Source organism: Mobula hypostoma, chromosome 1, assembly GCF_963921235.1.
Source record: "Mobula hypostoma chromosome 1, sMobHyp1.1, whole genome shotgun sequence".
NCBI lineage: Eukaryota > Metazoa > Chordata > Chondrichthyes > Myliobatiformes > Myliobatidae > Mobula > Mobula hypostoma.
In genome coordinates, this window is record NC_086097.1 from 142,910,535 (window position 1) to 142,937,128 (window position 26,594).

The window sequence follows — 26,594 nt, forward strand, 5'->3', positions numbered from 1 at the left end:
GTCATCACGTGACCTCACACTGGCAGGAAAATCACATCACTCCACCATCACAAGACCATTACATCAGGCACACAAGATACTCAATTACATCATGGTCATAAGACAGTCACAAGATACCTACGAGGTATGTAACACCTGCCAGTCTCTAACTGTGCTACAAGTTCATCTACCTTATTCTGTATACTGCATGCATTCACATATAAAACCTTCAGTCCTGTATTCATCACCTTTTCAATTTTGTTCCCATTTTGTCCCCCCTCTTACACTGCAACTCATCCCATTGACTGCAATTTTGCCTTATCATCAGTCTGTCCTTGCTAGCAGCCTCTGTTTGTAAACCAACTGCCCCATCTCAGCCCTATCACTTCAGTTCCTATTCCCCTGCTAAATTATTTTAACCCCTCCCGAACAACTCTAGCTAACCTGCCCGCAAAGGTATTGGATCCCATCTGGTTCAAGTGTAACCCATCCCTTTTGTACTGGTCATACCTTTCCCAGAAGAGATCCCAATGATCCAGAATCTGAACCCCTGACCCCTGCATCAGTTCCTCAGCCACACATTTATCTGTCAAATGCTCCAACTTTTGCCCTCTCTGGTGCGTAGCACAGGCAGCAATCTAGAGATTACTGTGTTGGTGTCCTACTTTTCAGCTTTCTACCTTGCTCCCTAAAATCTCTCTTCGGGACCGTCTTTGCCTTTCCTGCCTATGTCATTGGTGCCATTATGCATCAAGACTTCTGGTTACTTACCCTCCCCTGTCAGAATGCCATGGACTTGATCCGAGACATCCCTGACACTAGCACCTAGGAGGCAACATACCATATGGGTGTCCCTATGATGTCCACAGAATCTCATCTTTATTCTTGTAATTAAGGTATCTCCTATCATTACTGCAGAAATCTTCATCTCTCTTCTCTTCTGAGCCACAGCGCCACAGACACAGTCATTGTGGCTCCCCACTGGTAGGTCGATCCCTCAACAGTATCCAAAATCGTATACTTATTATTGAGGAGAATGGCCACAGGGGTACTCTGCACTGGCTGCCCAATTCCCTTCCTTCTCCTTACAGTCACCCAGTTACCTACCTTCTGCAACCTAGGGGGTGACTACCTCCCTATAGCTCCAGTCTATCATTTCCTCAGTATCCCATATGAGTCAAATGTCACTGAGCTGCAGCTTCAGTTCCTTAACACGTTCTCTGAGGAGCTGCAACTCAGTGCACCATAAGTGTGATTCTAGTCAGTGCTATTGATTTTAGGGTACTAATTCAAGTTCCAGTTCTGGTTATTGTCATGATAACCGCTAAACAAAACAATGTTCCTACAGACGAAGGTGCATAGCACAGTACATATAACTCACACATATAACATTTAATGTTAGATTACCGGTAGTAAATTAACAAATAATAAGGTGCATTTATGATATAGTTAAAAAGTAAACAGTGTAATGCAATTGGCTCTACATGCATGATGAGACCTTGGTGGAGGCAGGGAGTTCCGTAGACTTATGGTCTGAGGGAAGAAGCTGTTTCCTATCCTAACAGTCCTTGTCCTAATGCTATAGTACCTCCTCCCTGATGGTAAGGGGGTAGGGGGTTCAAAGAGATTGTTGGATAGATGGGAGCGATCATTGACAATGCTAAGGGCCCAGTGTATGCAGCGCTCCTGATAATTATCTCTATTGGGTGGAAGAGATCTGATAATCCTTTCAGCCTTGCAATTCCTGTACCAGACAGTGATGCAGCTCAACAAAACCCTCTTGATGATGCTTCTGTAAAACCGGGTTAGAATGGGAGAAGGGGGAACTTCATTTGCCTCAATCTCCTCAGGAAGTGGAGATGTTGCTGTGCTTTCTTGATCAAAGAGGTGGTGTTGAGGGACCAAGTGAGATTGTTCGTGAAGTGTATCCAAAAAACTTGGTGCTCCTGATGACCTCCATGGAGGAACCATCTATATGCATTAATAAATGGTCAGCCTGTACCTTCCTAAAGTCCACAATCCTTTCTGTGGTCTTATCCACATTGAGACTCAGGTTGTTATGCTCATACCATTCGACTAGCTGCTCTACCTCCTCTGTTTAAACCATCTCATCATCATTGTTGATCAGGCCAATGACTGTTGTGTCATCAGCCACCTTGATGGTTTGGTTTGAACAGGATTTAGCAGTTCAATCATGCATCAGCAGCGTGAACAGCAGTGGGCTAAGCACACAGCCCTGAGGAACTCAAGTGCTCAGCGTGATGGAGCTAGAGATGTTTCTGCCAATATGGACTGTAGCCTTTCTGTCAAGAAACCTAGGATTCAGAGAGGTGTTGAGACCCAACGACAACAGTTACCCACCAACTTCTGAGGGATGATCGTATTAAACGCTGAGCTGAGGTTGATTTATCTGCATCCTGGCACACGAGGCACCATTTTCAGATGGTACAGAATAGAGTGGAGGCTATGGCATCTTCAGTTGACAATCTGAGCAATAAACGAGCTGGAAAGGGTCCAGTGTATCAGGAAGATGGGATTTAATGCGATCCATAACCAGCTACTCAAAGCACTTCATTATTGTTAAAGTCAGTGCTACTGGACAGTAATCGTTGAGGCAGGTTACTGTCACCCTCTTGGGCATCGGAATGTTGGTAGCCACCTTGAAGTCTGAGGGGACAGTGGACTGTTCCAGAAAGATGTTAAAGATGCGTGTTATAATGTCTGTTAACTGTTGCAAACAACGTAGCCTAGAGACTCAAACCTTGGGTTGAACTGAAAAGCCACATCGCAGTGTCTGGCCATGACATCGCAATGTCTGTCATGTGCCACACTGAAGGTTCACATGAAACCTGCTACTGTGAATCCCTCAGCACCCAACAAGGTATGTTATCAGGCCCCGCAACTTTGAAAGAAAGAACAGAAGAAATTCTTCCATTGCCCTGGCCATACTCAGATCCCAACTAATTCCACCAGGAAGAGATTAATTAGACATTTACCTCATACTGTTTGTTTTGTCTTGTCTACACAACCCCAGTGAATGCACTTCAAAAAAGAATTAATGTATTTGAAGCAATTAAAGATGTGTCTGAAAGCTGATGAATACATGTTCTTGCTTTCTAATTGGTGTAGTTTAAAGGAATCATTTAATTGGGAACAAGACAGACAATAACAAGGCTTAAATGCTATTCAAAGTATTGCCAGAGAGAGGATGGTTTACAAAAGCACTTGAAAAACAAACAAATTACTTAGGAGGCATGTCATTTTCCAGTTCTTAAAAGTTTTTAAATATCCAAGACTATTTCATTCAAAATTTGATGGCGTGGTATTTATATGACAAGACTAGTTTAAGACTAATAGCATAGAAAGTGAACATTCAAATCTCATCATGGGAGTTTTGAGGACATAAATGTATGAAAAATAGATCTTATAAGTGACCATGAAGCGACTGAATTGTTATAACAAACTTTGGTGGGAAGGAAATCTGTCGCCCTTTCTCAGTCTAGACTATGCATGAATCTAGTTCCACATAGGATTGGTTAATCCTTAACAGCCCTTTGAATAGCTGCAAGTTACTCAGATGTATCACAATGCAACACTGCAGCAATTAGAGGATGTCTACCACACTACAGCCTCTCAAGGGAAATTAAAGTTGGGTAAATACAATAACAATATGCTGGAAGACAAGTTGGCAAGCCAAGGCAGTATCTGACAATTTACAATTAACATTTCAGGTCAAACCCTATCAAATAAGCAATAAAGTCTACATAATTTTTAAAAGATTTCCATCTAGATCAATTTGTTCCTGAAAACTGCCCACTATTATGCCCTTGATCACATTTCCTTGCTTCGTCACCTCCCCTCACTTTTCTCACCTCAAACAAATAGTTCAGGGCATCTTCCTCATTGGTGACCAAATGGATGGAAAGTCCTTTGATACGTACACCATGGTCGTCCTCTACTATTGACATGTGTGTATCAGATGTTGGGCTGTCAGGCATCATGGACAGCAGGTCAAAGAGAGTTTCATTATAAATCTCCAAGTAAGAAACATATAAGGTGAGGGCAAGGTCTGCTTGTTCTTCCACCTCTTTAAAAATCTGTAGGCAAAAGCAAAGCAAGATTTTTCTTTGTGTTCTTTTTCAAGATTTCCCCTTTTCCTCTGTAGCAGTCTAGGTGGTGGAGCGAATAACTGAAACAGGTGCCTTAATGCTAGTTATCAATGTTAGTATAAAATAGCCTATGTTCCAAAATGGATACCGTTTATGTTTTATGTATGGTACTTCTTCAATTCCAATTTCATCGAAGGTGGACTGAGTGAAGACAGGCTCAGGTAGTGTATGTAGAAGTTCAATTGTATACAATCACACTTATTTTACTCAAAAATTGATAAACAGAAATAAAAGAGGAAGTGCACTTACAGAGCACATCAAGGCCTTAGTACATCCCAAACAATTTTATAACTATTTGATATGTATTCGGTCACTATGGGAACACATCAAAACGTGTTGTAAAGAGAACTGACATACAGTACCTTGGAAAAGTATTCAGCCCCTTTGTTCACATAAATGAGTATTACAACCAGGGATTTAAATCAAAATAACTGAGAATTTTTATTTGTTCACAGTAGAGCCCAAAAAACCCAATGAAAATTGTGAAGTATGAAAAATAAAATATTTAAAAACTGAAATGTCAGCAGTTCAAAATTATTCATCCCCCCCAACTCTTGCTCAGTACTTAGTTGAGCCGCTTCTTGCAGCTATTACAGCCTGTGGTCTTTTTGGATAAGTCTCTATCAGCTTTACACAATGGTGGAGCAAGATTTGCCCATTCCTTTTTTGCTAAATTGCTCAATCTGCGCCAGGTGAGTTGGGGAGCAGCGATAGACAGCAATCTTGAGGTCTTTCCAGAGATGTTCGATCAGGTTAAGGTCATGTTTTTGACTGGGCCACTCAAAGACATCAATTTTCTTCATTAGAAGCCACTCCATGGTTGCTCTGGCCGTGTGCTTTGGATCGTTTTCCTGCTGAAAGACAAATTTACTCCCCAGTTTAATCTTTATGGCAGAAGCTGCAGATTTTTATCCAGGATCTCTCTGTATTTAGTATTCATCTTCCCATCATTCCTGGCCAGATTTCCAGTCCCTACTGCTGAAAAGCATCCCCACAGCATGATGCCACATCCACCATACTTTAAAGTAGGGATGGTGTTACCTGGCTGGTGTGCAGTGTAAGATTAACGCCACACGTACTGCTTAGTGTTGAGGCTAAAAAGTTCCACTTTAGTCTCATCCGACCAGAAGACCTACTTCTTCTATCTTCCAAGAGCCAGGACTTGCCACTCTTCCAAAAATATTCTTTTTGTGCAAGGCCTTATAGATTGTGCAGTTATGAACTTCATCTCCAGTTGCAGCCACTGATTCTGTAGCTCACTCAGAGTGACTGTTGGCATTATAGTAGCCTTTCTTGCAAGTACTGTTCTTTTCCAGGGACTAAGCTTAGAGGGGCGGCCTGACCTAGACAGTGTGGCTGTGGTTTCATATTTTTTCCACTTTTTCACAACGGACTACCCTGAGCTCCAAGGTACGTTCAGTGCCTTTGAGAAGGTCTTGTACCCTTCCTCAGATTTGTGCTTCGCTATCACCTCTCTGAATTGTCTTGAATGCTCTTTTATTTTCCTTTTGGCTTGGTCTGTTGGATCTCTACTATACTGTTTGACCTTACAGAGAAACAGGGTAGTTACTCTTATGAATTTTTTCAAAACAAGTGATCCTCCAATTTTCTACATCAAAAATAGGGTGAGTTGGTAAGGTAGCAGTATTTTGCATCTGAGGAAAGTTTGTGATTGCTATGCTGAGAGGATGAATACTTTTTCAGCTTCACAATTTTGGTTTTTAATTTTTGTAAATTGTTGAGGTTTTAGAATTTTTTTTTTTGATTTGACATGAAGCACAATGTTTTGTAGATCAGCTCAAAAATCCTACTTCAAAATATTTTAAATTTAGAAAATGAGACAGTAAAATGTGAAAATCGTTGTGGGGGCTGAATATCTTTTCAAGGCACTGTACAAGATTAGATCATGTTTTAGTGATAATGATTAGAGGTAAACTGGAGAACAGCTCTACTTGAATGTGTCAGAAGATGTTCTAGTTCATTTTGGAATACACAGCACTTCAGTTTTACACTTAATTTGACATACTTCATCTCAACTAGGGCAGTGTTTCCTCAGTGTGCATTTTAGAATAAACTCCTTGGATGGGATTTGAATTCCTAACTTTCTAGTATGCAGGAAATTCATTCTTGCAGAGTAGAACAGAAATTCACTTATCATCAGCCTTTTCTTACTATCGCCTACCATTTCACAGTTCCTTTACTCCATCTTCCTATCCATCCCTCATATTATTCTTGTTATCACTGATACCTTTGCTCTCTTATCACTTTCTGAATTCTGTTGTTACGCTGTCAAACAAAGTCATATGTAAATTAACCTAGGCTGTTGTTTCAATGAAGCTCTGAGATAATATTTTATTTCTGGTTGCATATCCTTATACCAAAGCTCTTTCCTCCCTTGAATAGATATTATCTCATACCACTTTTTCGACATATGGGGAGTTCTGCTGTTGTCCTGTTTTATCTTTAACCAGTTATACTAAAAGATTACTTGGTCATTTAACTCGATTGTCCTTTAGAAGATCTTGCTGCTTTAAAATTGGTTGCTGCTTGGTCTACAATCCAATAGTAAATATGCTTCAAAAATAATTCTTTGACTATTCCAAGCATGTGTAGAGGATTATATTAAAGAAAATTTCTTTCTGACTGGGATTTCCTTTCATTTCTATCCTCTAACTTCTATTATGATTTTGTAAGCTTTGTTTTATCCTAACAATAAATCCCCTATGGCAGCGACATTAAATTTAATTCTGTGGTCACAAACAAGCCAGAGATATGCCACTTTACCTATTGGTGGTATGATATTCTAATGTTATGGTTAATGTTATATTCATCTTTGGGCAAATTCTTCCTTAAAGTTCAAAACCAGAAATCACCAAATTTATACTCCAGTGATTAAATAAAACTAAAATGTTCATCTTTAAAGCACATAGTTGCAAGATTTATGAGATAAATTAAAGGGTTTCTGGTTTTGAGAATCTCCAAACAAAGTTATTGTAGGGTGTAGAACTATGATTATTGAATAACATACGGTGCAAGATAAAGAAGAACCTGTATCTGGTGCCCAGAGTGAACAGGAAATGAAATCTCTAAGTCACAATTGATTGACATTGTCCCTGCAAATCGGTACCTGTTGAATTGCCCTGGGAATGATGCCACGGTACTCATATTTCTCTGTAGCTCCAGTCATTGTGTAAGTTTTTCCTGCCCCTGTTTGTCCATAACACATTATTGTACCTGTAGGAAATGTGAAGGACAGTCATTTATAACATGGTATTGGTTTTCTGTCTTGATGAGAGAAGGAAAATTTACTATTTCTTCATTTGTTGACCAAGGTGAGAGATTTGAACCTTGTAGAGCTTGAGTTTGGAGAAAGATGCCTAAAACTTGGACTGCATAATACTGGGGCACTATGTGAGTATCAATAATTAAATGTTACGATGGCAAAATTTATAGTCATTCATACATCAATGCAGCAATTTGCAAAATTTGACCAACATATCTGTTTATGATATACAACAGTACATGTTAGATGTTTGGCAGAGACATGCACAAAGAGATACCATTGATGGCGCAATTTCCATTTGCAATATTGGTAAATAGAAATCAAGTCATATATTAATTAGGTCATGTATTGTCTCCTCAAAAATTTCTTTATGATTCACAAAGAATATTTGTGGACTTATTGCACTTCGTTTTCAAGTCAAAGTTATTGTCATTGTGAACATTTAGCTTCTGGGTCATTTCAAGGGGCTGCATCTGAAACCCAGATATTCGAAGATCAACACCCTTGATTTTTTAATATTTATCAAAAACATTGCTTTGTTATTCTACTGAAATAGCTGACCTCATTATCGATACAATCTGCCCTGTTCTCCCCGAGTCTTAGTCTAATACACCACTGAATTTTTTCTGCACTCTGCTCACAGCAACACTGCCACCCAGCTTTATATCATCAATAAGCTTGAAAGTATTACACTTGGTCCCTTCATTTAAATTTTTGATCTAGATTATGAACATCTGGAGCCAAGCATTGGCACCTGCACTGGTTTACTGTCATAGTATCCCTAACTCAAAAGATGTGCTGTTATTTTTGAGATACTTAGTTCTTAGCTTTGGTCACCCTGCAAACACATTATAGCTATCTATTTCTACTTGTGCCATTAATTCTTAACCTGAATGAGGCAACTTTAACATGTTTTCATTTTAATCCTGTTTTCTAGTTATCATTGTCTTTGTTCTTTTTTAACTTCCACTTCCTGCTGTTTCTCTTCTTCCTTAATAATATCCCTAATCCCATTAGCTCTTTTTTTCATAACCTTGTGCAGCACCTTAGCAAAGACATTGGGGAATTTCAAATGCAACACATCCACTAGTTTCTTCCTGCCTGTTCTGCTGGTCACAACTCTAAACATGCAAACACATTTGTCTAATGTGATTTTTTTCATGTGACAATATTAACTGAGGCACCCTCATCTGGTGAATAGTTTCAGGATTTCTGTTTTTATTTTAGATTTATAGCATCTATGCTTCTTTAAAATTCTTAATCTGGGATACCCCACTCCTTGGCTCCGTGCCCACACAATGAATAAATAATTTGCTAACATCTTTTGCCCAGGTCCTACTTCAAGAGAACAAAATGTGAATCCTACTCTGCACTTTAACTGTAATAGACCTCACTCTCATTTGTTTCTAAAAGCAACCAATGCCTACAACTAAAGCAGAAACAAGTTTCAATATTGTTGATCAGTTGATCATATAGGACAGCTGTTACATAGTTCCAAATCTCAAAAGGGCATCAATTCAGTGCCTTGAAAATAATTCTAAGTTTGGATGTATGATCAAGTTTTAAAGATTCCATGGAGGTAATTCTGTTGTTAATATCCATGCTTAGCATAGAAGAATCATTCATTCCAATCACAGGATGGTTAACATATGGGGGGGGGGGCAGAGGGGGAGACAACAGTTGTGAATTGTATTGGCCCAATGTAGGAGCTAGCCAACTAATCTCATTTCCTTGCTCCTCCATGTAGTATTTCTTTTTTTTTTGAAATAACTATGCAGCTATCATTTGAACATTTCTTTCCACTGTGGATTCTCTCATTGAAGTGTTTACACCTGACAACTTGATTAATACCCATAAAATTGTATTTTCCAGTATTCGACTGGGCAGAAATGTTTTCTATCTGCAGCTCTCTCAGTTTAATTGCAAAGCCTTAAAGATCTGTTCCTTGTAATTGTCCATTCGTAGGGTGGGGTATTAAGACCAGGGAACTCTTCATATTGTAAGGAGCAGCAACATATCAGACCTGACTGGAAGATCAGTAGGACAGGACATTCTGTCAGTGATGAGCTGCCTGCATCTACTGCTGACATATGTATGAAATATAGTTTCAGTTATATGATGTGAAAATCAGAATCAGGTTTAATATCACCAGCATATGTTGTGAAATTTGTTGCTTTGCAAGACATAATAATAAAAAACTATAAATTACAATGAGTATATATAAAAAATTAAAATAAATAAGTAGTGCAAAAATAGAGGAAAAACAATGAGGTAGTGTACATGAGTTCATTGTCTATTCAGAAATCTGGTAACAGAGGGGAAGAGGCTGTTCCTGAAACGTTGAGTTCATCTCCAAGCTCTTGTTCCTCCTCCTTGAAGATAGCAATGAGAAAAGAGCATGTCCTAGACGACAGGGGTCCTTAATGATGGATGCTGCCTTTTTGAGGCATGACCTTATGAAGGTGTCCTCAATGCTGGAGAGGCTAATACCCATGATGAAGCTGGCTGAGTTTACAACCATCTGCAGCTTTTTCCAATGCTGTGCAGTGACTCCTCCATACTAGATGGTGATGCAACAAGGTAGAATGCTCTCCATGGTACATCTGTAGAAACCTGCAAGTGCCTTTGGCTGCATACCAATTCTCTTCAAACTCCTAATGAAATATAGCTGCTGTAGTGCCTCCTTTGTAATTGCATCAATTTTAGGCCTAGGGTAGATCTTCAGAAATGCTGATACCCAGGATGTTGAAACTGCTCACTCTTTCCACTGCTGATCCCTCGTTGAGGACTAGTGTGTGTTCCTTTGACCCTCCCTGAAGTCCACAATCAATCCCTTGGTTTTACTGACATTGAGTGCATGGTTGTTGTTGTGACACTACTCAACCAGCTGATTTATCTCGCTCCTGTATGCCTCATCACCACTTGAAATTCTGCCAACAATCATTGTGTCATCAGCAAATTTATAGATGGCATTTGAGCTGCGCCAAGCCACACATTTGGGTGTAGAGAGAATAGAGCAGTGGGCTAAGCATGTGTCCTTGAGATGCACCAGTGTCGATTGTCAGTGAAGTGAAGATATTATTTCCAATCTGCACAGACTTCTAGGGAGGAAGTCAAGAATCTAGTTGCAGAGGGAGGTATAGAGACTCACGTTTTGGAGCTTGTATATAGAACTGAGGATATGATTGTGTTGGACGCTGAGCTGTAATCAATAAACAGCGGCCTGACGTAGATATTACTATCGTTCAGGTGACCCAAGGCTGAGTGTAAAGCTAGTGAGATTACAACTGTTATAGACCTATTCTAGCGTTGGGCAACTTGCCATGAGTCCATGTCCTGGCTTTGGCAAGAGTTGATTCTAGCTATGACCAACCTCTAACGTGCACTTTATCACATTAGATGTGAGTGCCACTGGATGACAGTCATTGAGGCAGCTCACCTTGCTCTTTTTGGGCACTGGTATGATTGTTGCCCTTTTGAAAAAGGTGGGAATCTCTGACTACAGCAGTAAGAATTTGAAGATGGCCTTGAACACTCCTGCCAGTTGGTTGGCACAGGTTTTCAGAGCCCTACCAGGTACACCATTGTGATCTGATACCTCTCGAGGGTTCACCCTCTTGAATGTCAGCCTCCAAGACAGAGATCACAGGATCACAAATAAGGGAAGGACATACACAATGAATGGTAGGATTAGTAACAGACCCCCAGAACAATAAAATGGTCTCTGGATCTCACAATCTACCTCATTATGGCCTTGCACTCATTGTCTACCTACACTGCACTTTCTCTGTAAATGTAACACTTTATTCTGCATACAGTAATTGTTTTTTTTTTCTTATGCTACCTTAAGGCACAGTTGTAATGAAATAATCTGCATGGATGGCATACAAAGTAGTTTTTCACTGTACCTTAGAACATGTGACAATAATATATCACTGGGAGTATTGAGGAACACATTGATTTTCGTGAAGTCCATACATTCCTAAATTTGGCATTACAGGTAGATCTCTGGCTATCCATCCCATAGGATGATGATCGTTCCTTTCGGTCAGTTAATGGGGTTTGATATGTGCTTCCTGGAGTGGCTGTACAGGCCGATCCTTGACAGGCACTGCTTGCCACATACTTGGCAGGTGAGGCCTGGAGGGGCAGCAGGGGCAGAAGCCCTGTGCCTTTCCCGTTGCCTCGTTGAGCTTGTTCTCAGCAGCGTCCACACCTTTTCTGATGGCGTCCCTCCACTGTGAGTGATCTTAAGCCAGATCCTCGCATGTTGATGGGGCAATGCCAGCTTTCTCGAGGCTCCTGTGCAGGACATCCTTGTACTGTAGTCCCTGGCCTCCTCGTTTTCGGGTACCACTGGACAGTTGGCCGTACAAGATGTTCTTGGGCATTCTTCCGTCAGGCATTCTGACAACTTGTCCTGCCCAGCGCAGTTGGGCTGACATCACCAAGGTTGAAACTGCTGGCATTCCGGCTCGAGAGAGAACCTCGGTATTGGAGACCTTGCCTCGCCAGGTGATCCTCATCAGAAAACGCAGGTGATGCTGCTGCAGTTGGTCAAGCTGGTGTAAGTGTCTCTGATATGGGCACCATGTCTCACATCCGTATAACAAGGTTGATATGACAACGGCCCTATATACCTTGCACTTGGTGGCCAACCTGATGTTCTGTGACCAAACTTGATCTTTAAGCTGACCAAAGAAGAAGGCACATACATGCAGTAGCCACTTTATTATGTACCTCCTGTACCTAATAAAATGGCCACTGAGTGTATGCTCGTGGTCTTCTACTGCTGTAGCCCATCCACTTCAAGGTTCGATATGTTGTGCATTCAGAGATGCTCCTCTGTACACTACTGTTGTAACATGTGGTTATTTGATTTAATGGCACCTTCCCATCAGCTTGAACCAGTCCGGCCATTCTCCTTGGACCTCTCTCATTAACAAGATGGTGTCGCCCACAAAACTACCTCTTGTTGGAATACGGAGATTATGGTACAGTTTTATAACATATCGATTAGGCCACAGCTGGAGTATCATGTACACCTCAAGGCTGTGTGCTTACCCCACTGCTCTTCTCCCTATATACTCATGACTGTATGGCTAAGTGCAGCTCAAATGTCATTTACAAATTCACCAATGATACCTCTGTTTTCAGTAGAATATCAGATGGTGAGTGATATAGATCAGCTGATTGAGTGGTACAACAACCTCACATTCAACATCAGCAAGACCCAAGTACTGATAGTGGTCTTCAAGAAGTCAGGAGAACATGCACCAGTCTTCATTGAGGGGAGGTGGTGGAAAGGGTGAACAGCTTCAAGTTCCAAAACATAAGCGTTTTAGGAGATTTGATATGTCACCGAAGACTCTTCCAGGTTTCAATGACTGTATGGTGGAGAGCATTCTGACCAGTTACATCACAACCTGATATGGATCCTCCATACACATGGCTCGATCATGGACACAACCTTCCCTACCATTAAAGGTCACATTCATCATGTAGCATGAAAACCATAATGACTGAGGAGCAACTTCTCCTTTGTCATCAAACTTCTGAATGATCCGTGAACATTACCTTATTATTTCTTTTGTTGCACTGTTTATAATGTATAGATTTTTATGTCTTTGCACTGTACTGCTGCCACAAAACAACACATTGCCAGTATGTCAGCGATTATAAATCTGATTCTGATTCAGTTCTGGTTACCACACTATACGAAGGACATTATTAAACTTAAGAGGGTGCAGAGGAGAATTAGATTAGATTCAACTTTATCGTCGTTGTGCTGAGTACAGATACAAAGCCAATGAAATGCAGTTAGCATCTAACCAGAAATGCAAAGAATAGTGTTACTTACAAAATAACTGCGAGTAAAAAGTAAGTGCTATAGCACACAAATATAAAAGTGCTGAGACAGTACAATATGAGTGCAATACTGCTTAGCGCTGTGATGTGAGATTCAGCAGGATTACAGCCTCAGGAAAGAAGCTCTTCCTGTGCCTGCTGGTGCGGGAGTGGAGGCTCCTGTAGTGTCTACTGGATGGGAGGAGAGTAAAAAGTCCATGGTTAGGGTGAGATGCATCCTTGATAATGCTTTTTGCCCTGCCCAGGCAGCGTTTATGGTAGATGTTCTCAATGGTGGGCAATTGGGTGCCGATAATCCGCTGGGCAGTTTTTAACCACACGCTGGAGTACTTTGCGGTCTGATATGGGATAATTGCCATACCACACTGAGGTGCAGTTGGTGAGTATGCTGTCAATGGTACAGAGATGATCCTTCTTGATGCTCCGCAGGAAATAAAGGCGCTATTGCGCCTTTTTGATCAGGATGGAGGAGTTCAGGGACCAGGAGAGATCCTCGGAAATGTGGACACCAAGGAATTTGAAGCTTGATACACGCTCCTCTACAGCTCCATTGATGTAGATGGGGACGTAAGTGTGGCTACTAGTATGCCTGAAGTCCACAATAATCTCCCAGGTCTTCTGGGTGTTAAGGGCCAGGTTGTTGTCAGCACACCACGCGGCCAGGTGCCGGACCTCGTCCCTGTAGGCCGTCTCGTCATCCCCTCTGATCAACCACCGTGGTGTCGTCTGCGAACTTGATTATGGAGTTAGAACCATGTACAGGAATGCAGTCATAGGTGAAAAGAGAGTACAGAAGAGGGCTCAGCACACAGCCTCGAGGCACACCGGTGTTCAGGGTGAGAGTGGAGGAGGAGAGGTTGTCTAACTTAACTGATTGGGGTCTATTAGTCAGAAAGTCCAAGGTCCAATTGCAGAGGGATGAGCTGATACCAGGCTGGCGAAGTTTGGCGATCAGCTTGGAGGGGATCACAGTATTGAATGCCGAACCAAAGTCAATGAACAGCATTCTGACCTAAAAGTTGGAGCCATCCAGGTGGATCAGGGCAGAGTGAAGTGCCGTGGAGATGGGGTCCTCTTTTGACCTGTTGGTGCAACAGACAAATTTATGGGGGTCCAGGGTAGTGGGCAGACAGAATCACCTGTATGTTGCCTGGGATGGAGTATCTCAGCAATGAGGAGTAGCTGAAAAGGCTGGATATGCTTTTCTTGGAGAGGAGAGATGGCTGAGTGAAGTCCCAACAGTCATGTGCAAAATGATGAGGGATATTTTAGATAGTCAGATACACCCCATATCAGAGACTTTTAAAACCAGACTTCATATTTTTGAGGTAAGCAGTAAGAGAATTAGAGAGGATCTGACAAGGGCTTTTTCACCCTGAAGGTGGTTGGAATCTGAAACACATTGCTATCATAAGGAGGAAAGAACTCTCACAATATTTAAGAATTATCTAGATGAGCAGTATTAGAATTGCTAGCTTGAGTATAAGGAAATAGTAACATCAGTTATGTATTTTTCTTTAGTGACAGTCTTCCAATCTGATTTGCTGGCTCTATTGCCTCTAAATCATACCTCCTCCGGGGCACCTAGGGACGACTCGAGTAGCAGCAGAAGTCTCAATGGATACAATTAAGTATTTTCGTTTCAGCCTGATACAGCTAAAAAGCACAGCTGCTTCCAAGGTCAGTACAGTCAACAAAGATGACAGTGCATTTAACGAACTATCACTGCTTGAAGCTGATGGAAGTATTACTGATTGTGGACCGATGTGTCCTCATAGGATTCCATGGAGGAAGTGTGACTGCAGATCAGGGATACAAGTGTTTTTAAGGAACTGGGGTTTTAAACTCCCAATACCAACTATCTTGCTGGCAAATGTGAGTCTCTGGTGAATAAAATTGATGATCTCAGAGCTAGGGTGCTGAATCAGAGGGACTTTAGGACTGTGTGACGGGCTTACTATACACAGTCAGGGTAGATCTACAGAGTCTCTCAAAAGCAGAGGTGGAGGAGTATACTTCAATATCAATTCTTCTTGGTGCACAAATATACCAGTGCTATCCTAATTCTGCTCACCAGATCTGAAATATCTGGCAGTTAAGTGCCGTCCTTTTTACTTACCGTGGGTTCTCTGGAATCATTTTGGTAGCAGTATACATTCCACCTCAGGCCAATGTCAATCAGGCTTTAGATGATCTGAGCAATGGGATCAACATGCACGAAACTGCACACCCTAACACCTTCACCATCGTTTTGGAAGATTTTAACCGGGCTGGTCTGAAACATTCACCAAGCAATTACCATTAACAGATCACTTTCCATACCAGAGGAAACAACACACTGTACTATTGTTACACCACCATCAAGAATGCCTACCATGATGTTCCACGCCCTCACTTTGGGAAGTCTGATCACCTGGCTGTACTACTACATCTTGAGTACAGGCAGAGACTGAAGACTGCAGCACCAGTAGTGAGGACCAAGAAGGTATGGACAAGGGAAATACTGGAGCAACTACAGGACTGCTTTGAATCAGTGGACTGGACTGTATTCAGGGATTCACCTTTGAACCTGGATGAGTATGCTGCAGTTGTTACCGACTTCATTAAAACCTGTGTGGTTGAGTGTGTGTTCACAAAGACTTACTGTGCATTCCTGAACCAAAAGCCGTGGATGAATCAGGAGGTACATCGTCTGCTGAAGGCTAGATCTGTGGCATTCAAGTCTGGCAACCCAGGCTTATACCAGAACACCAGGTATGATTTCCGGAGAGCTATTTCAAGGACGAAGAGACAATTTTGAATGAGGTTGGAGGTGACTTCGAATGTGCGACAACTCTGGCAGGGTTTGCAAAACATTACTTCCTACAAAGTGAAACCTAATAGCATGAATGTCAGCAATGCTTCACTACCAGATGAACTCAACACCTTCTTGCCTGTTTTGAAAGGGAGAATATAACTACAGCTGTGAAGATCCCTGCTGCACCTGATGACTTGTGATCTCTGTGTTAAAGGCCAATGTTAGGCTGTCTTTAAAGAGAGTGAACCCTCGCAAGGTGGAAGGTCCTGATGGAGTACCTGGTAAGGCTCTGAAAATCTGTGCCAACCAACTGGCGGGAATATTCATGGACATTTTGAACCTCTCACTACTAAGGTGGAAGTTCTCACTTGCTTCAAAAAGGCAACAACTATACCAGTGCCTAAGAAGAATAATGTGAGCTGCCTTAATAACTATCGCCTGGTATCACTCACATCTACAGTGATGAAATGTATTGAGAGGTTGGTCATGACTAGACTGAACTCCTGCCTCAGCAAGGATCTGGACCCATTGCAATTTGCCTATTGCCACGCTAGGTCAACGGCAGTTGCAATCTCAGTGGCTCTTCACACGGCCTTAGACCACCTGGACATTACTAAACCTATGTCAGGATGCTGTTCTTCGACTATTGCTCAGCATTTAATACCATCATTCCCACAATCCTGATTGAGAAGTTGCAGAACCTGGGCCTCTGTACGTCCGTTTGCAACTGGATTCTCGACTTCCTAACCGGAAGACCACAATCTGTATGGATTGGTGTTAACACCTCCTCCTCGCTGACGATCAACACTGGTGCACCTCGGGGGGGTGTGCTTAGCCCACTGCTCTACTCTCTATATACCCATGGCTAGGCATAGCTCAAATACCATCTATAAATTTGCTGACGATACAACCATTGTTGGTAGAATCTCAGATGGTGACGAGAGGGTGTACAGGAGCAAGATATGCTAACTAGTGGAATGGTGTTGCAGCAATAACTTGGCACTCAATGTCAGTAAGACAAAAGAGCTGATTGTGGACTTCAGGAAGGGTAAGACGAAGGAACACATACCAATTTTCACAGAGGGATCAGAAGTGGAGAGAGTGAGCAATTTCAAGTTCCTGGGTGTCAAGGTCTCTGACGATCTAACCAGGTCCCAACGTATCGATGCAGTTATAAAGAAAGCAAGACCGTGGCTATACTTCATTAGGAGTATGAAGAGATTTGGTATGTCAACAAATACATTCAAAACCCTCTATCGATGTACCATGGAGAGCATTCTGACAGGCTGCATCACTGTCTGGTATTGGGGGGGAGGGGGCTACTGCACAGGACCGAAAGCAGCCGCAGAGGGTTGTAAATTTAGTCGGCTCCATCTTGGGTACTAGCCTACAAAATACCCAGGACATTTTCAAGAAGCGGTGTCTCAGAAAGGCAGTGTCCATTATTAAGGGCCTCCAGCACCCAGGCATGCCCTTTTCTCACTGTTACCATCAGGTAGGAAGCACAGAAGCCTGAAGGCACACACTCAGTGTTTCAGGAACAGCTTCTTCCCCTCTGCCATCCGATTCCTAAATGGACATTGAACTCTTGGATACTACCTCACTTTTAAAATATATATTATTTCTGTTTCTTGCACAATTTTTAATCTATTCAATATACATATACGGTAATTTATTTATTTATTTATTTTAAATTTTTTAATTATGTATTGCATTGAATTGCTGCTGCTAAGTTAACAAATTTCACGACACGTGCTGGTGATAATAAACCTGATTCTGATTCTGATTCTCTGTGCCTGTAACCAGGCTGGGAAATTGGAGGTGAAGAACGTTCCACAGCACCACTGGAACGCTCTTGAGGCTAGGCACATTATGGCTTGTGTATCATTGTCTTCATATCTAAAGAACATAGATTATCAGTTCCAAGTTGGCAGAAGTCTTTTCCCTGATGTGAACACTGTACTGGGTTGTAATATTTCGACCCATAAAGACCAGCAATTTGCTCTTGGGTGACAGTGCGCTTCAGTGATATTACTGAGTACAAAGACTTTGGACATCCCTTACCTGCATTTCAATGGACACAGAAAACTGCTCCATGCATAATTGTATCTTGAGTGTGCAGAGCTGGCTAGCATGAAGCTTGTAAAGACCAGAAACGTTGCTCCTGTGGTTCTATATAAAAAGAGTTGGAGACAGGCTCTCCTACACCCTTTGTGTCTTCACATATCACCAGGTATGGTTGCAAGATGGTGCTGGTGAATCACGACCGACGCTCTGTTGGCTACGTACAATACTTCTAAATATATTTCTTTTGAATTACTCTCACTGTAGTTTGTAGATTGTAATGTCCCTTTAAGCAACACATTTTAAATCAACTTACTGAACTACAGATTTCATGATCTTCAGAAGAACTCGGCAGACTTAGCTGTCAAGTAAGCAGGTACACCACCTTTAAGCATATCAAAGTTCATCGCCATGGCCGGAAATGAGGCAGGAGGGAGGACTCCAAGCCGAGCTGAAATGCAGAAGGATGAGGACCCTCTAACCAACGTCTTGTTAGCAAATATGCAGTTGCCGGAGAACAAAATTGCAGACCTGGAGGCAAAATGAGTATATCAAAGGGAAATGAGAAATTGTGTTCTGTGTCTTATCTCCGAGTATGCCTGTATGGTGATCAGAACTGAAGGCTTCTTGAGACACAGAATAAGCCGAACTGCTGAGTCAGAAAATGCAAAAGGCAAAAAGGTGTTTCATGATAAACTCTCTATGGTGCTCTGATGTGATGGATTTGTCAGACTCATGTTCCCCAGACCTTGAACACCTAACAATTAAATGCCAACTGTTCTATTTACCAAGGGAGTTCTCTGTAATCCTGACTGCAGTTTACATACAATCAGCAGTTGTCTATAATCAAGCACTTGAGATATTGGTTGATGCCATCACTAAACAAGAAACAGTCCACTTCCATGCATTTCACATCACAGTTGAGGAGGGTTTCAGCTCGAAACATGGACTGTACTCTTTTCCACTGATGTTAACTAGTCTGCTGAGTTCCCCCAGTATTTTGTGTGTGTTGCAGGGATTTCAGTCAAGCTTGCTTGAAGAAATCCCTGCCCAATCACCATCAGCATACAATCTGCAGCACCAGAGGTCCCTACACACTAGACCACTGTTATATTAAGATAAGGAATGCTTACTGTTTCATGTCCAGGCTACGGTTTGGGAAATCTGATCACTTGGCTTTCCTTCTACAACCTGCATACAGGGAGAGGCTAAAGCACAAGGTTCTAGAGATAAGGACAACAAAGAAGTGGTTGTGGGAGGCAGAAGAGTGGTTACGGGATTTTTTGAGTCAGTGAGTGGGCCGTGTTCAAATACTCAACAGAGGATCTAAATGAATACACCATGGTTGTCACGGACTTTGTAGACGAGTGTGTCCCCACAAAATCATTCAGGTTTTCACCCATCAGAAGCCCTGGATGAACGATGAGATCTGCAATTTGCTGAGATCCAGATCAGAAGCATTCAAGTCTGGCAACTAAGAAAGTTAAAAGAAGTTCAGGAGTCATCTCATGGGCAAAGTGGCAATTCCGGACTAAACATGAATCAATGAAGGATGGTCAACAGTTGTGGTAGGGCTTGAACACCATCACCTCATAAATTAAAATCAAGCGACAGAGGCGACAACAGGGCTTCACTTTAGATGAGCTCAATGCTTTCTGTGCTCGTGTTGACCGTCAAAACAAGGAGGAACCATCATGAACTCCCACAGCCCCTAATGATCTTGTGATTTCATTCTCTGAGAATGATGCCCGAGCATACTTCAGGAGGGTGAACCCATGGAAAGCGTCTGGCCCAGACGGGGTACCTGGCTGAGAACTAAAATCTGTACTGATCTACTCACTGGAGTGTTCACCGAGAGTTTTAACCTCTGGCTTTTGCAGTGTGAGGTACTCACCTGCTTCAAACAGGCTTCAATTATACCGGTACCTAAGAAGAACATGGTAACCTGCCTCAATTGCCATCATCCAGTAGCACTTACATCTACAGTGATGAAGTGTTTTGAGAGTTTCGCGATGAAACATATCAACTCTTGCCTGAGAAGTGACTTAGATCCGCTCCATTTTGTCTACCAGCACAAGAGGTGCACAGCGGATGCCATTTAATTGGTTTTTCACTCAATCCTGGAACATCTGGACAGCAAAGATGCTTACATCAAGATGCTCTTTATTGACTACAGACTGGCATTAAATACTATCATCCCCTCAAAACTAATCAATTAGTTTCAAGACCTTGGCCTCAGTACCTCCTTACACAATTGGATCCTTGATTTCCTGACTGGCAGATCCCAGTCAATTCAGATTGGCAAAATCATCTCCTCCACAACCTCCATGAGCACAAGTGCACCACAATGCTGTGTGCTTATTCCCCTGCTCTACTCGCTTTACACTTATGACTGTGTGGCTTAGCAGAGCTCCAATGCCATATTTGCTGACAACACCACTGTTGTAGGCAGAGTCAAAGTTGGAGATGAATCCACACATGGGAAGAAGATTAAAATCTGGCTGAGTGACGCCACAACAATAAACTCTTTTACTCAATATCAGCAAGACCAAGGAGCTGATTATTGACTTCAGGAGGAGGAAACCAGAGGTCCATGAGCCAGCCCTCATTGGGGGATCAGAGGTGGAAGTTCAGCAACTTTAAATTTCGTGGTGTTACCTTTTCAGAAGACCTCTCCTGGGTTCAGCGCATAATTGCAATTACATAGAAAGCACGGCAGTGCTTCTACCTCCTTAGGAGTTTGCAAAGACTTGGCATGATACCTAAAACTTTGACAAGCTTCTATAGATGTGTGGTGGAGAGTATATTGATTGGCTGCATCAAAGCCTCATATGGAAAGCCCAATGCCTTTGAACGGAAAATTCTAGAAAACGTAATGGATACAGCACAGTCCATCACAGGTAAAGCCCTCCCGACCATTGAGCACATCTACATGGAGCGTTGTCACAGGCAAGTAGCATCCATTATCAGTGACCCCCCCCCCCCCATCACCTAAGTCATGCTATCTTCTCATTACTGCCATGGGAAGGAAGGTACAGGAGCCTCAGGACTCACAACACCAGGTTCAGGAACAGTTATTACCCTTGAACTAAAGGGTCTAACATCACTCAACTTCACTTGTCCCATCACTGAACTGCTCCCACAACCTATGGCCTCACTCTTCATCGTATAATCTTGATATTTATTGCTGACTTTTTAATTTATTTGTTTATTACTATTTCTTTTTTTCTTTCTTTTTGTATTTGCACAGTTTATTGTCTTTTGCACACTGGTTGTCCACCCTGTCGGTGTGGTTTTATTGATTCTGTTATGGCTATTGGATTTATTGAATTTGCCTACAAGAAAATGAATCTCAGGGTTGTATAGGTTAACATTTATGTACTTTGATAATAAATTTACTTAGAATTTTGAAGTTGACAGGACAAATGCACATATTTCAAAGTACATTTACAACAATCTTTTCATTTACACGTATTTTAGAATTGATCCACATCATCTGGATAGAGTTGTTATGGAATCTCTCCTCCCAAAGACCTGACCTACAAGATCCTCCATAACTCTGTAGCACCTTCAGCATATGCCATAGTGTATATGCTAGGTATCTCTCTATGTAAAATGTGCATATCTAGCCTAGTTTGTTCAAGCATCATTTACTCCATGTCTGATCTGATGTCATGTTCTGTGTTTATCAGACTGATTTGATGACTTCCCCCACCACTTCTATGCTCTTTGCCAGATAGTGCAAGGAGAAGGAGAAGCCCAAGGAGGGCAAGAGTGAGTAAGAGGAGGAGAATAAAGATGAGGAAGAAGAGGGTGAGGGTGAGGAGAGTTTGCAGAGTTGATATCTCTTAAAATATTGTAATACAAACTTAGAAAATAGCATGTGTCACTGACTGCAAGGAATTCCCAACATATATTTAAAAAATAAAATATTCATAGTTTAAAGGAAGAAGATATGGACAATCTCTTGAAGATACGTGCTTTCCCTTTATACCTAATATATATCATCAGTTCAGATAGGATTTTGGCCTAACGCAACACCCAAACCCAATAAAAAGGAGGATCCTCTCCTCCAGTCCGGTGAGCCATTGGACCTGGAATCATCTCCCTTCATTTTGCAAAATAAACTTTTTTCCTTTCAGATAAGGTATGAGATACTTGGAATCATGGAACACTAAAGTGTGTACAAGGGCAGTCAGAGAACTTTCTATCACAATGGAATACGAGTGTGAGTGGGATAAGTGTGGGAGAGGGAGAGGGTAATGAGGCATCGTGTTTTCTGATATTGCAGCTGAATTTGCTTCATTGTTGTATTTGTGTGATAAACTGCAGTGGTAGCGATAATTTTGAAAAATATAATTAAATTTAATACTTTTGGGTACCTTGCTTTCTCTGTTTGTATCATAACTGGCCAGTTCTGCTGAGGATTATCCATCTGTTGTATTAACACAATTTTTCTGTCTACTGACACAGATTGATCTACAGGGAATTTTCTACAACTCTGACCTACATTTTGGTGCTTTTACATATCCCTTAGTTTTCAACCAGAAGACATAGCAGCAGAATTAGGCTACTTGGCCCATTGAGTCTTCTCCATCATTTTGTCATGGCTGATCCATTTTCCTTCTCAGCCCCATTCTTTTACATTCTCCCTATATCTCCTCATACCCCGATTAATCAAGAAATTATCAACCTTTGCCTTAAATATACATAAAGACTTGACTGCAACAGTTGCCTGTGACAACAAATTCCACAGATTCACCACTCTCTGCCTAAATAATTCCTACTCCTCTCTGTTCTAAAAGAACACACCTGTATTCTGAGGCTGTCCCCTCTGGTCTTAGACACCCCTGCCATAGGAAATATTCTCTCCATATCCACTTTATTGAAGTCTTTCAATATTCGATAGGTTTCAATGATAATATATTGTAACATTAGCAATCCTATATTTATGAGCACTTCAGTATTTTTAGACAAGAACATTCTCAATACAAATAAAGGAAACTGAAAATTCCAAGATTTATTTTATATTTGGGATACGTGTCTATTATAATGCTTGTATTCTTAAAAAAGAATGAAGGGAGAAAAATAGGATATCAAAGATCAGTTAGTCTGACATTCATAGTTAGAAAAATGTTGTGTTCCATTATTAAGGATATCATAACCAGTCACTTGAAAAATCATCTATTTGGCAAAGGCATTCAGAATTTCTCAGATAAAGAAGCAGAGTGCACACACATGATCTGGAGCACATTCTATCTGAGGCAAGTAGCATTCCTATACTTTAAGAGTCAGCATTCAAATCATACCCTGCCTGCTTGCATGAGTCCTGCTTCAAAACTACTGTGGCTACAAGAGCAATTCAGAGTCTGGGTATATGAGCAAATAACTCTTCTGCTGGCCATCCAAAGCTTTTCTTCTATATATAAAAGTACAAGTCAGGAGAATGATTTAATACTCTCTACTTGTCTAGATGAATCCAACTCCAACAACAATCATGAAGTTGGATACTAGCCAAGGCAAAGCAGCCCGTTTATCTCAGCGCCTATTTAACAATTTAAACAATGGGCCACATCACACTGGTGGCTACCTGGCAGTTCTGTGGAGAAATGCCAGCTAACTACAGTGGGGCTAGTGTATTCCTGATTTCCATGTCCTTGCATTACAATGCATCTGATCTCCTGCTTCATTGCTGCTCTCACCACAAAGTCCAGAGATAGAATTCAGTCCTAATGAGGCAAAAGGCTTGATACATATCATACCGGACCCCCTTAGATTTACTTCAACAATGGCTAGCCTTTGTGGCATTAACTCCATTTATTAGAATTCAGTTTCCGGCATGCATTAGAAAGTACAAGTAGATAGTTATTTTTCCACTTTATTTAATCTTGATGTTTAATATTAATTGGAACGATACAGAAATTGCTGGAGAAACTCAGAGGACCAGACAACATTGACGGGGGGAAATGGACAAGTGCTGTGTTGTGTAAAAGCCCTTTGCCAAGACTGGAAAGAGAAAGAGGAAACAGCCAGTATGGTAAGGTGTGTGGGGTAGGGAGGAATGAAGTAAAGTGGAAGGGCGATAGGTGGATCCAGATGAGAGGTGGTTGGTTGGTAGGTGAGTGAGGGGAGAGCGGAAATGATGTAAGAATCATTTCTTATGTTTGTTAATGATCGGTGGAAGTGATAAACGGAAGAAGAATGAATTTGTAGGTGAGGACAGTGGACTATAGAATAAAGAGAACGGGAAAATGGATTAGAAAATGAACAACTCAGACTAGTTACAGTACAATTTATACGAAGAGGGTAAATGCAAATTAAATTCACTTGGCATGAACTCACTCCCATATCAGGCAAAGCATGTGATGGAAGCTGAGAAAATTTACTTTAAGATTGTATTATCAAATCTGACAACATTGGAACATATTGATTGAATACAGGAATAAGTTTGGAATTACTCCAACAACATGTCCTCTCAAGCAGTAATCTACTGAACAAAGTCAGCGGGTCAAGGAGCATTTGTAGGTCTAGTATCCTGATGCTCCAGATTCAAGCATCTGTAGTTTCTTCCTTCTGTGTATGTCCTCTCAAGCCTGCTCCACTAATGAATAGTCTCAACTATAGTCTCAGCACCTCTCGTTTGCTTGTTCCCCTCAACCCTCATCTCTTGTATAGTCCAAATATCTAACTCAGCCTTGCATAAATTCAACGATTTAGTTTCCAAAATTCTCTGGGATGGAAGATTCATGGATCCAGACAGAAGAAATTCCTTCTTATCTCCATCTAAAATCAGTGAACCCTTATTCTGACATTATGACTCGCAGTTCTAGATTCTCCCATGACAGGAAACTTCAACTTAACACCTATTTTTCAAGCCTCCTTTTCTGGATCTTCAGTAAGATCACCTCCCATTCTTCTAAACTCCAATGAGTATAATCCCAACCTGGCAAAATAGTGTTTATTGCCTTCATCCCAGGAATCAACCAGGTGGACCTTGTCTATACTGTGCAATAGATGTGTATCTCTCCTAAAATAAGATCAAGAATGTATACATTCTAAGTATAGTCTTATCAACACATTGCACAAATGTAGCATGACTTTCTAGCTTTTACCCTCCTCTCCTTTGCAATAAAGACCAACAGTCTTTACTGCCTTCTTAACAATTGGCTGTATCTGCATACCAACTGTGATTCATGCACACACTCAGATCCTTATGTAGAGTACTATACTCCAGTCTCTTCCCATTTTGCGCATTATTTTTCCCATTCTCCCTTTCAAAGTTGATAAAGCTGTAATATATCCCATATGCAGAAAACACACCTTCTCACTAAACCAATATGTTTCTTTTGTAGATTCCTCACACCCTATATGCAACCTCTTTCCTACCTACCTCTGTATGACAGACTTATTAAGTCACTAAAATAGTTTAGTCCCCAGATCTCATCCTAGAAATAAGAAAACAATTTAGAGAAAGTGATCAAGAAACAGACATAAATGTAGTTTTAAGGAGTCTTTCGACAATGGGGACATGTAGTATGTTACAATGATTCATGGAATATGAAGGACTGATATTTGACAGATCTGCCACTGACGGTGGATTGAAAGTCAGTTCTTTCTGTTAATGTTTCAGTGCTTTTAGCACCTGGGCTTTTGTCAAGTCACTGTATATACCTTAGGGAAATGACCACCATTCACCTGGAACACACCTTATTTGTCAAGAGTATTAAACGTATTATAAGTTTTAATATTTCATATCACTTATTGCATCTATTGGGGAAATCAGGTTTCCATACACAGCTACTGCACTGCCAACTACAACTTTACTTCCATGTTCATACTGCAGGATAGATTTTTCTTTCAATGTTGTAACCACAAGTTCTATTCCCTTTGTGGTCAACAACACGATCTTTATACTCATGAAAATGGCTAGGGTGAAATTCCTCACATCTTCACCAACTTAAAAATTTAAAGCTACGTACTGCTGAAGCCATTAATCATGCTGGAGACTGCTTTCTTTGCAACGGCATTATACACAACATCTTGAGGCACATCATGAAGAATTTCATCTACTTTGAATAACCAGTTGCAATGTTGATTGTTGGCTACCTCTTTACGCTGGTCTGGTCTGGTGTGAATTTTAATCGTCTGCAAAGTATGTTAAACAGAAGTTATTTGTCTAAGCTTTGAAAATCAGTTCAAGGTAAAGTCTACAATAACACAATTGATTTATAAATATACTGAATTCAATTTGGTTCTAATGAAACTTGATGGTTTAACTCTCACTTGTGCTGTGGAAGAATTAAGATTGACAGCTATCTTAATTCTGAAGTTTACGAGATCTGCTGGGGTATAAAAGTAATATTTAAACCAATCCGTAAGTGATTTCAAATAGTTTAATCCTGACATGAGCTTCAATACACAGTCTTCTTTTTCA

General features: G+C 41.1%; 1 protein-coding gene across 2 annotated transcripts in view; it reads right to left on the reverse strand.

Annotated features, from left to right (window-relative positions):
* The window catches only part of kif9 (kinesin family member 9), a 103,194-nt gene that overhangs the window by 67,301 nt on the left and 9,299 nt on the right, over positions 1 to 26,594 (reverse strand). The window contains exons 3-5 of one of the 2 annotated variants that reach the window (XM_063057198.1): positions 26,140 to 26,305; positions 7,276 to 7,382; positions 3,852 to 4,076 (exon numbers count right to left, since the gene is read on the reverse strand). In XM_063057198.1, coding sequence (XP_062913268.1) covers positions 3,852 to 4,076; positions 7,276 to 7,382; positions 26,140 to 26,305 — 498 coding nt within the window. The remainder of the gene's footprint in view (positions 1 to 3,851; positions 4,077 to 7,275; positions 7,383 to 26,139; positions 26,306 to 26,594) is intronic. The other variant, XM_063057188.1, reaches the window with a different exon arrangement.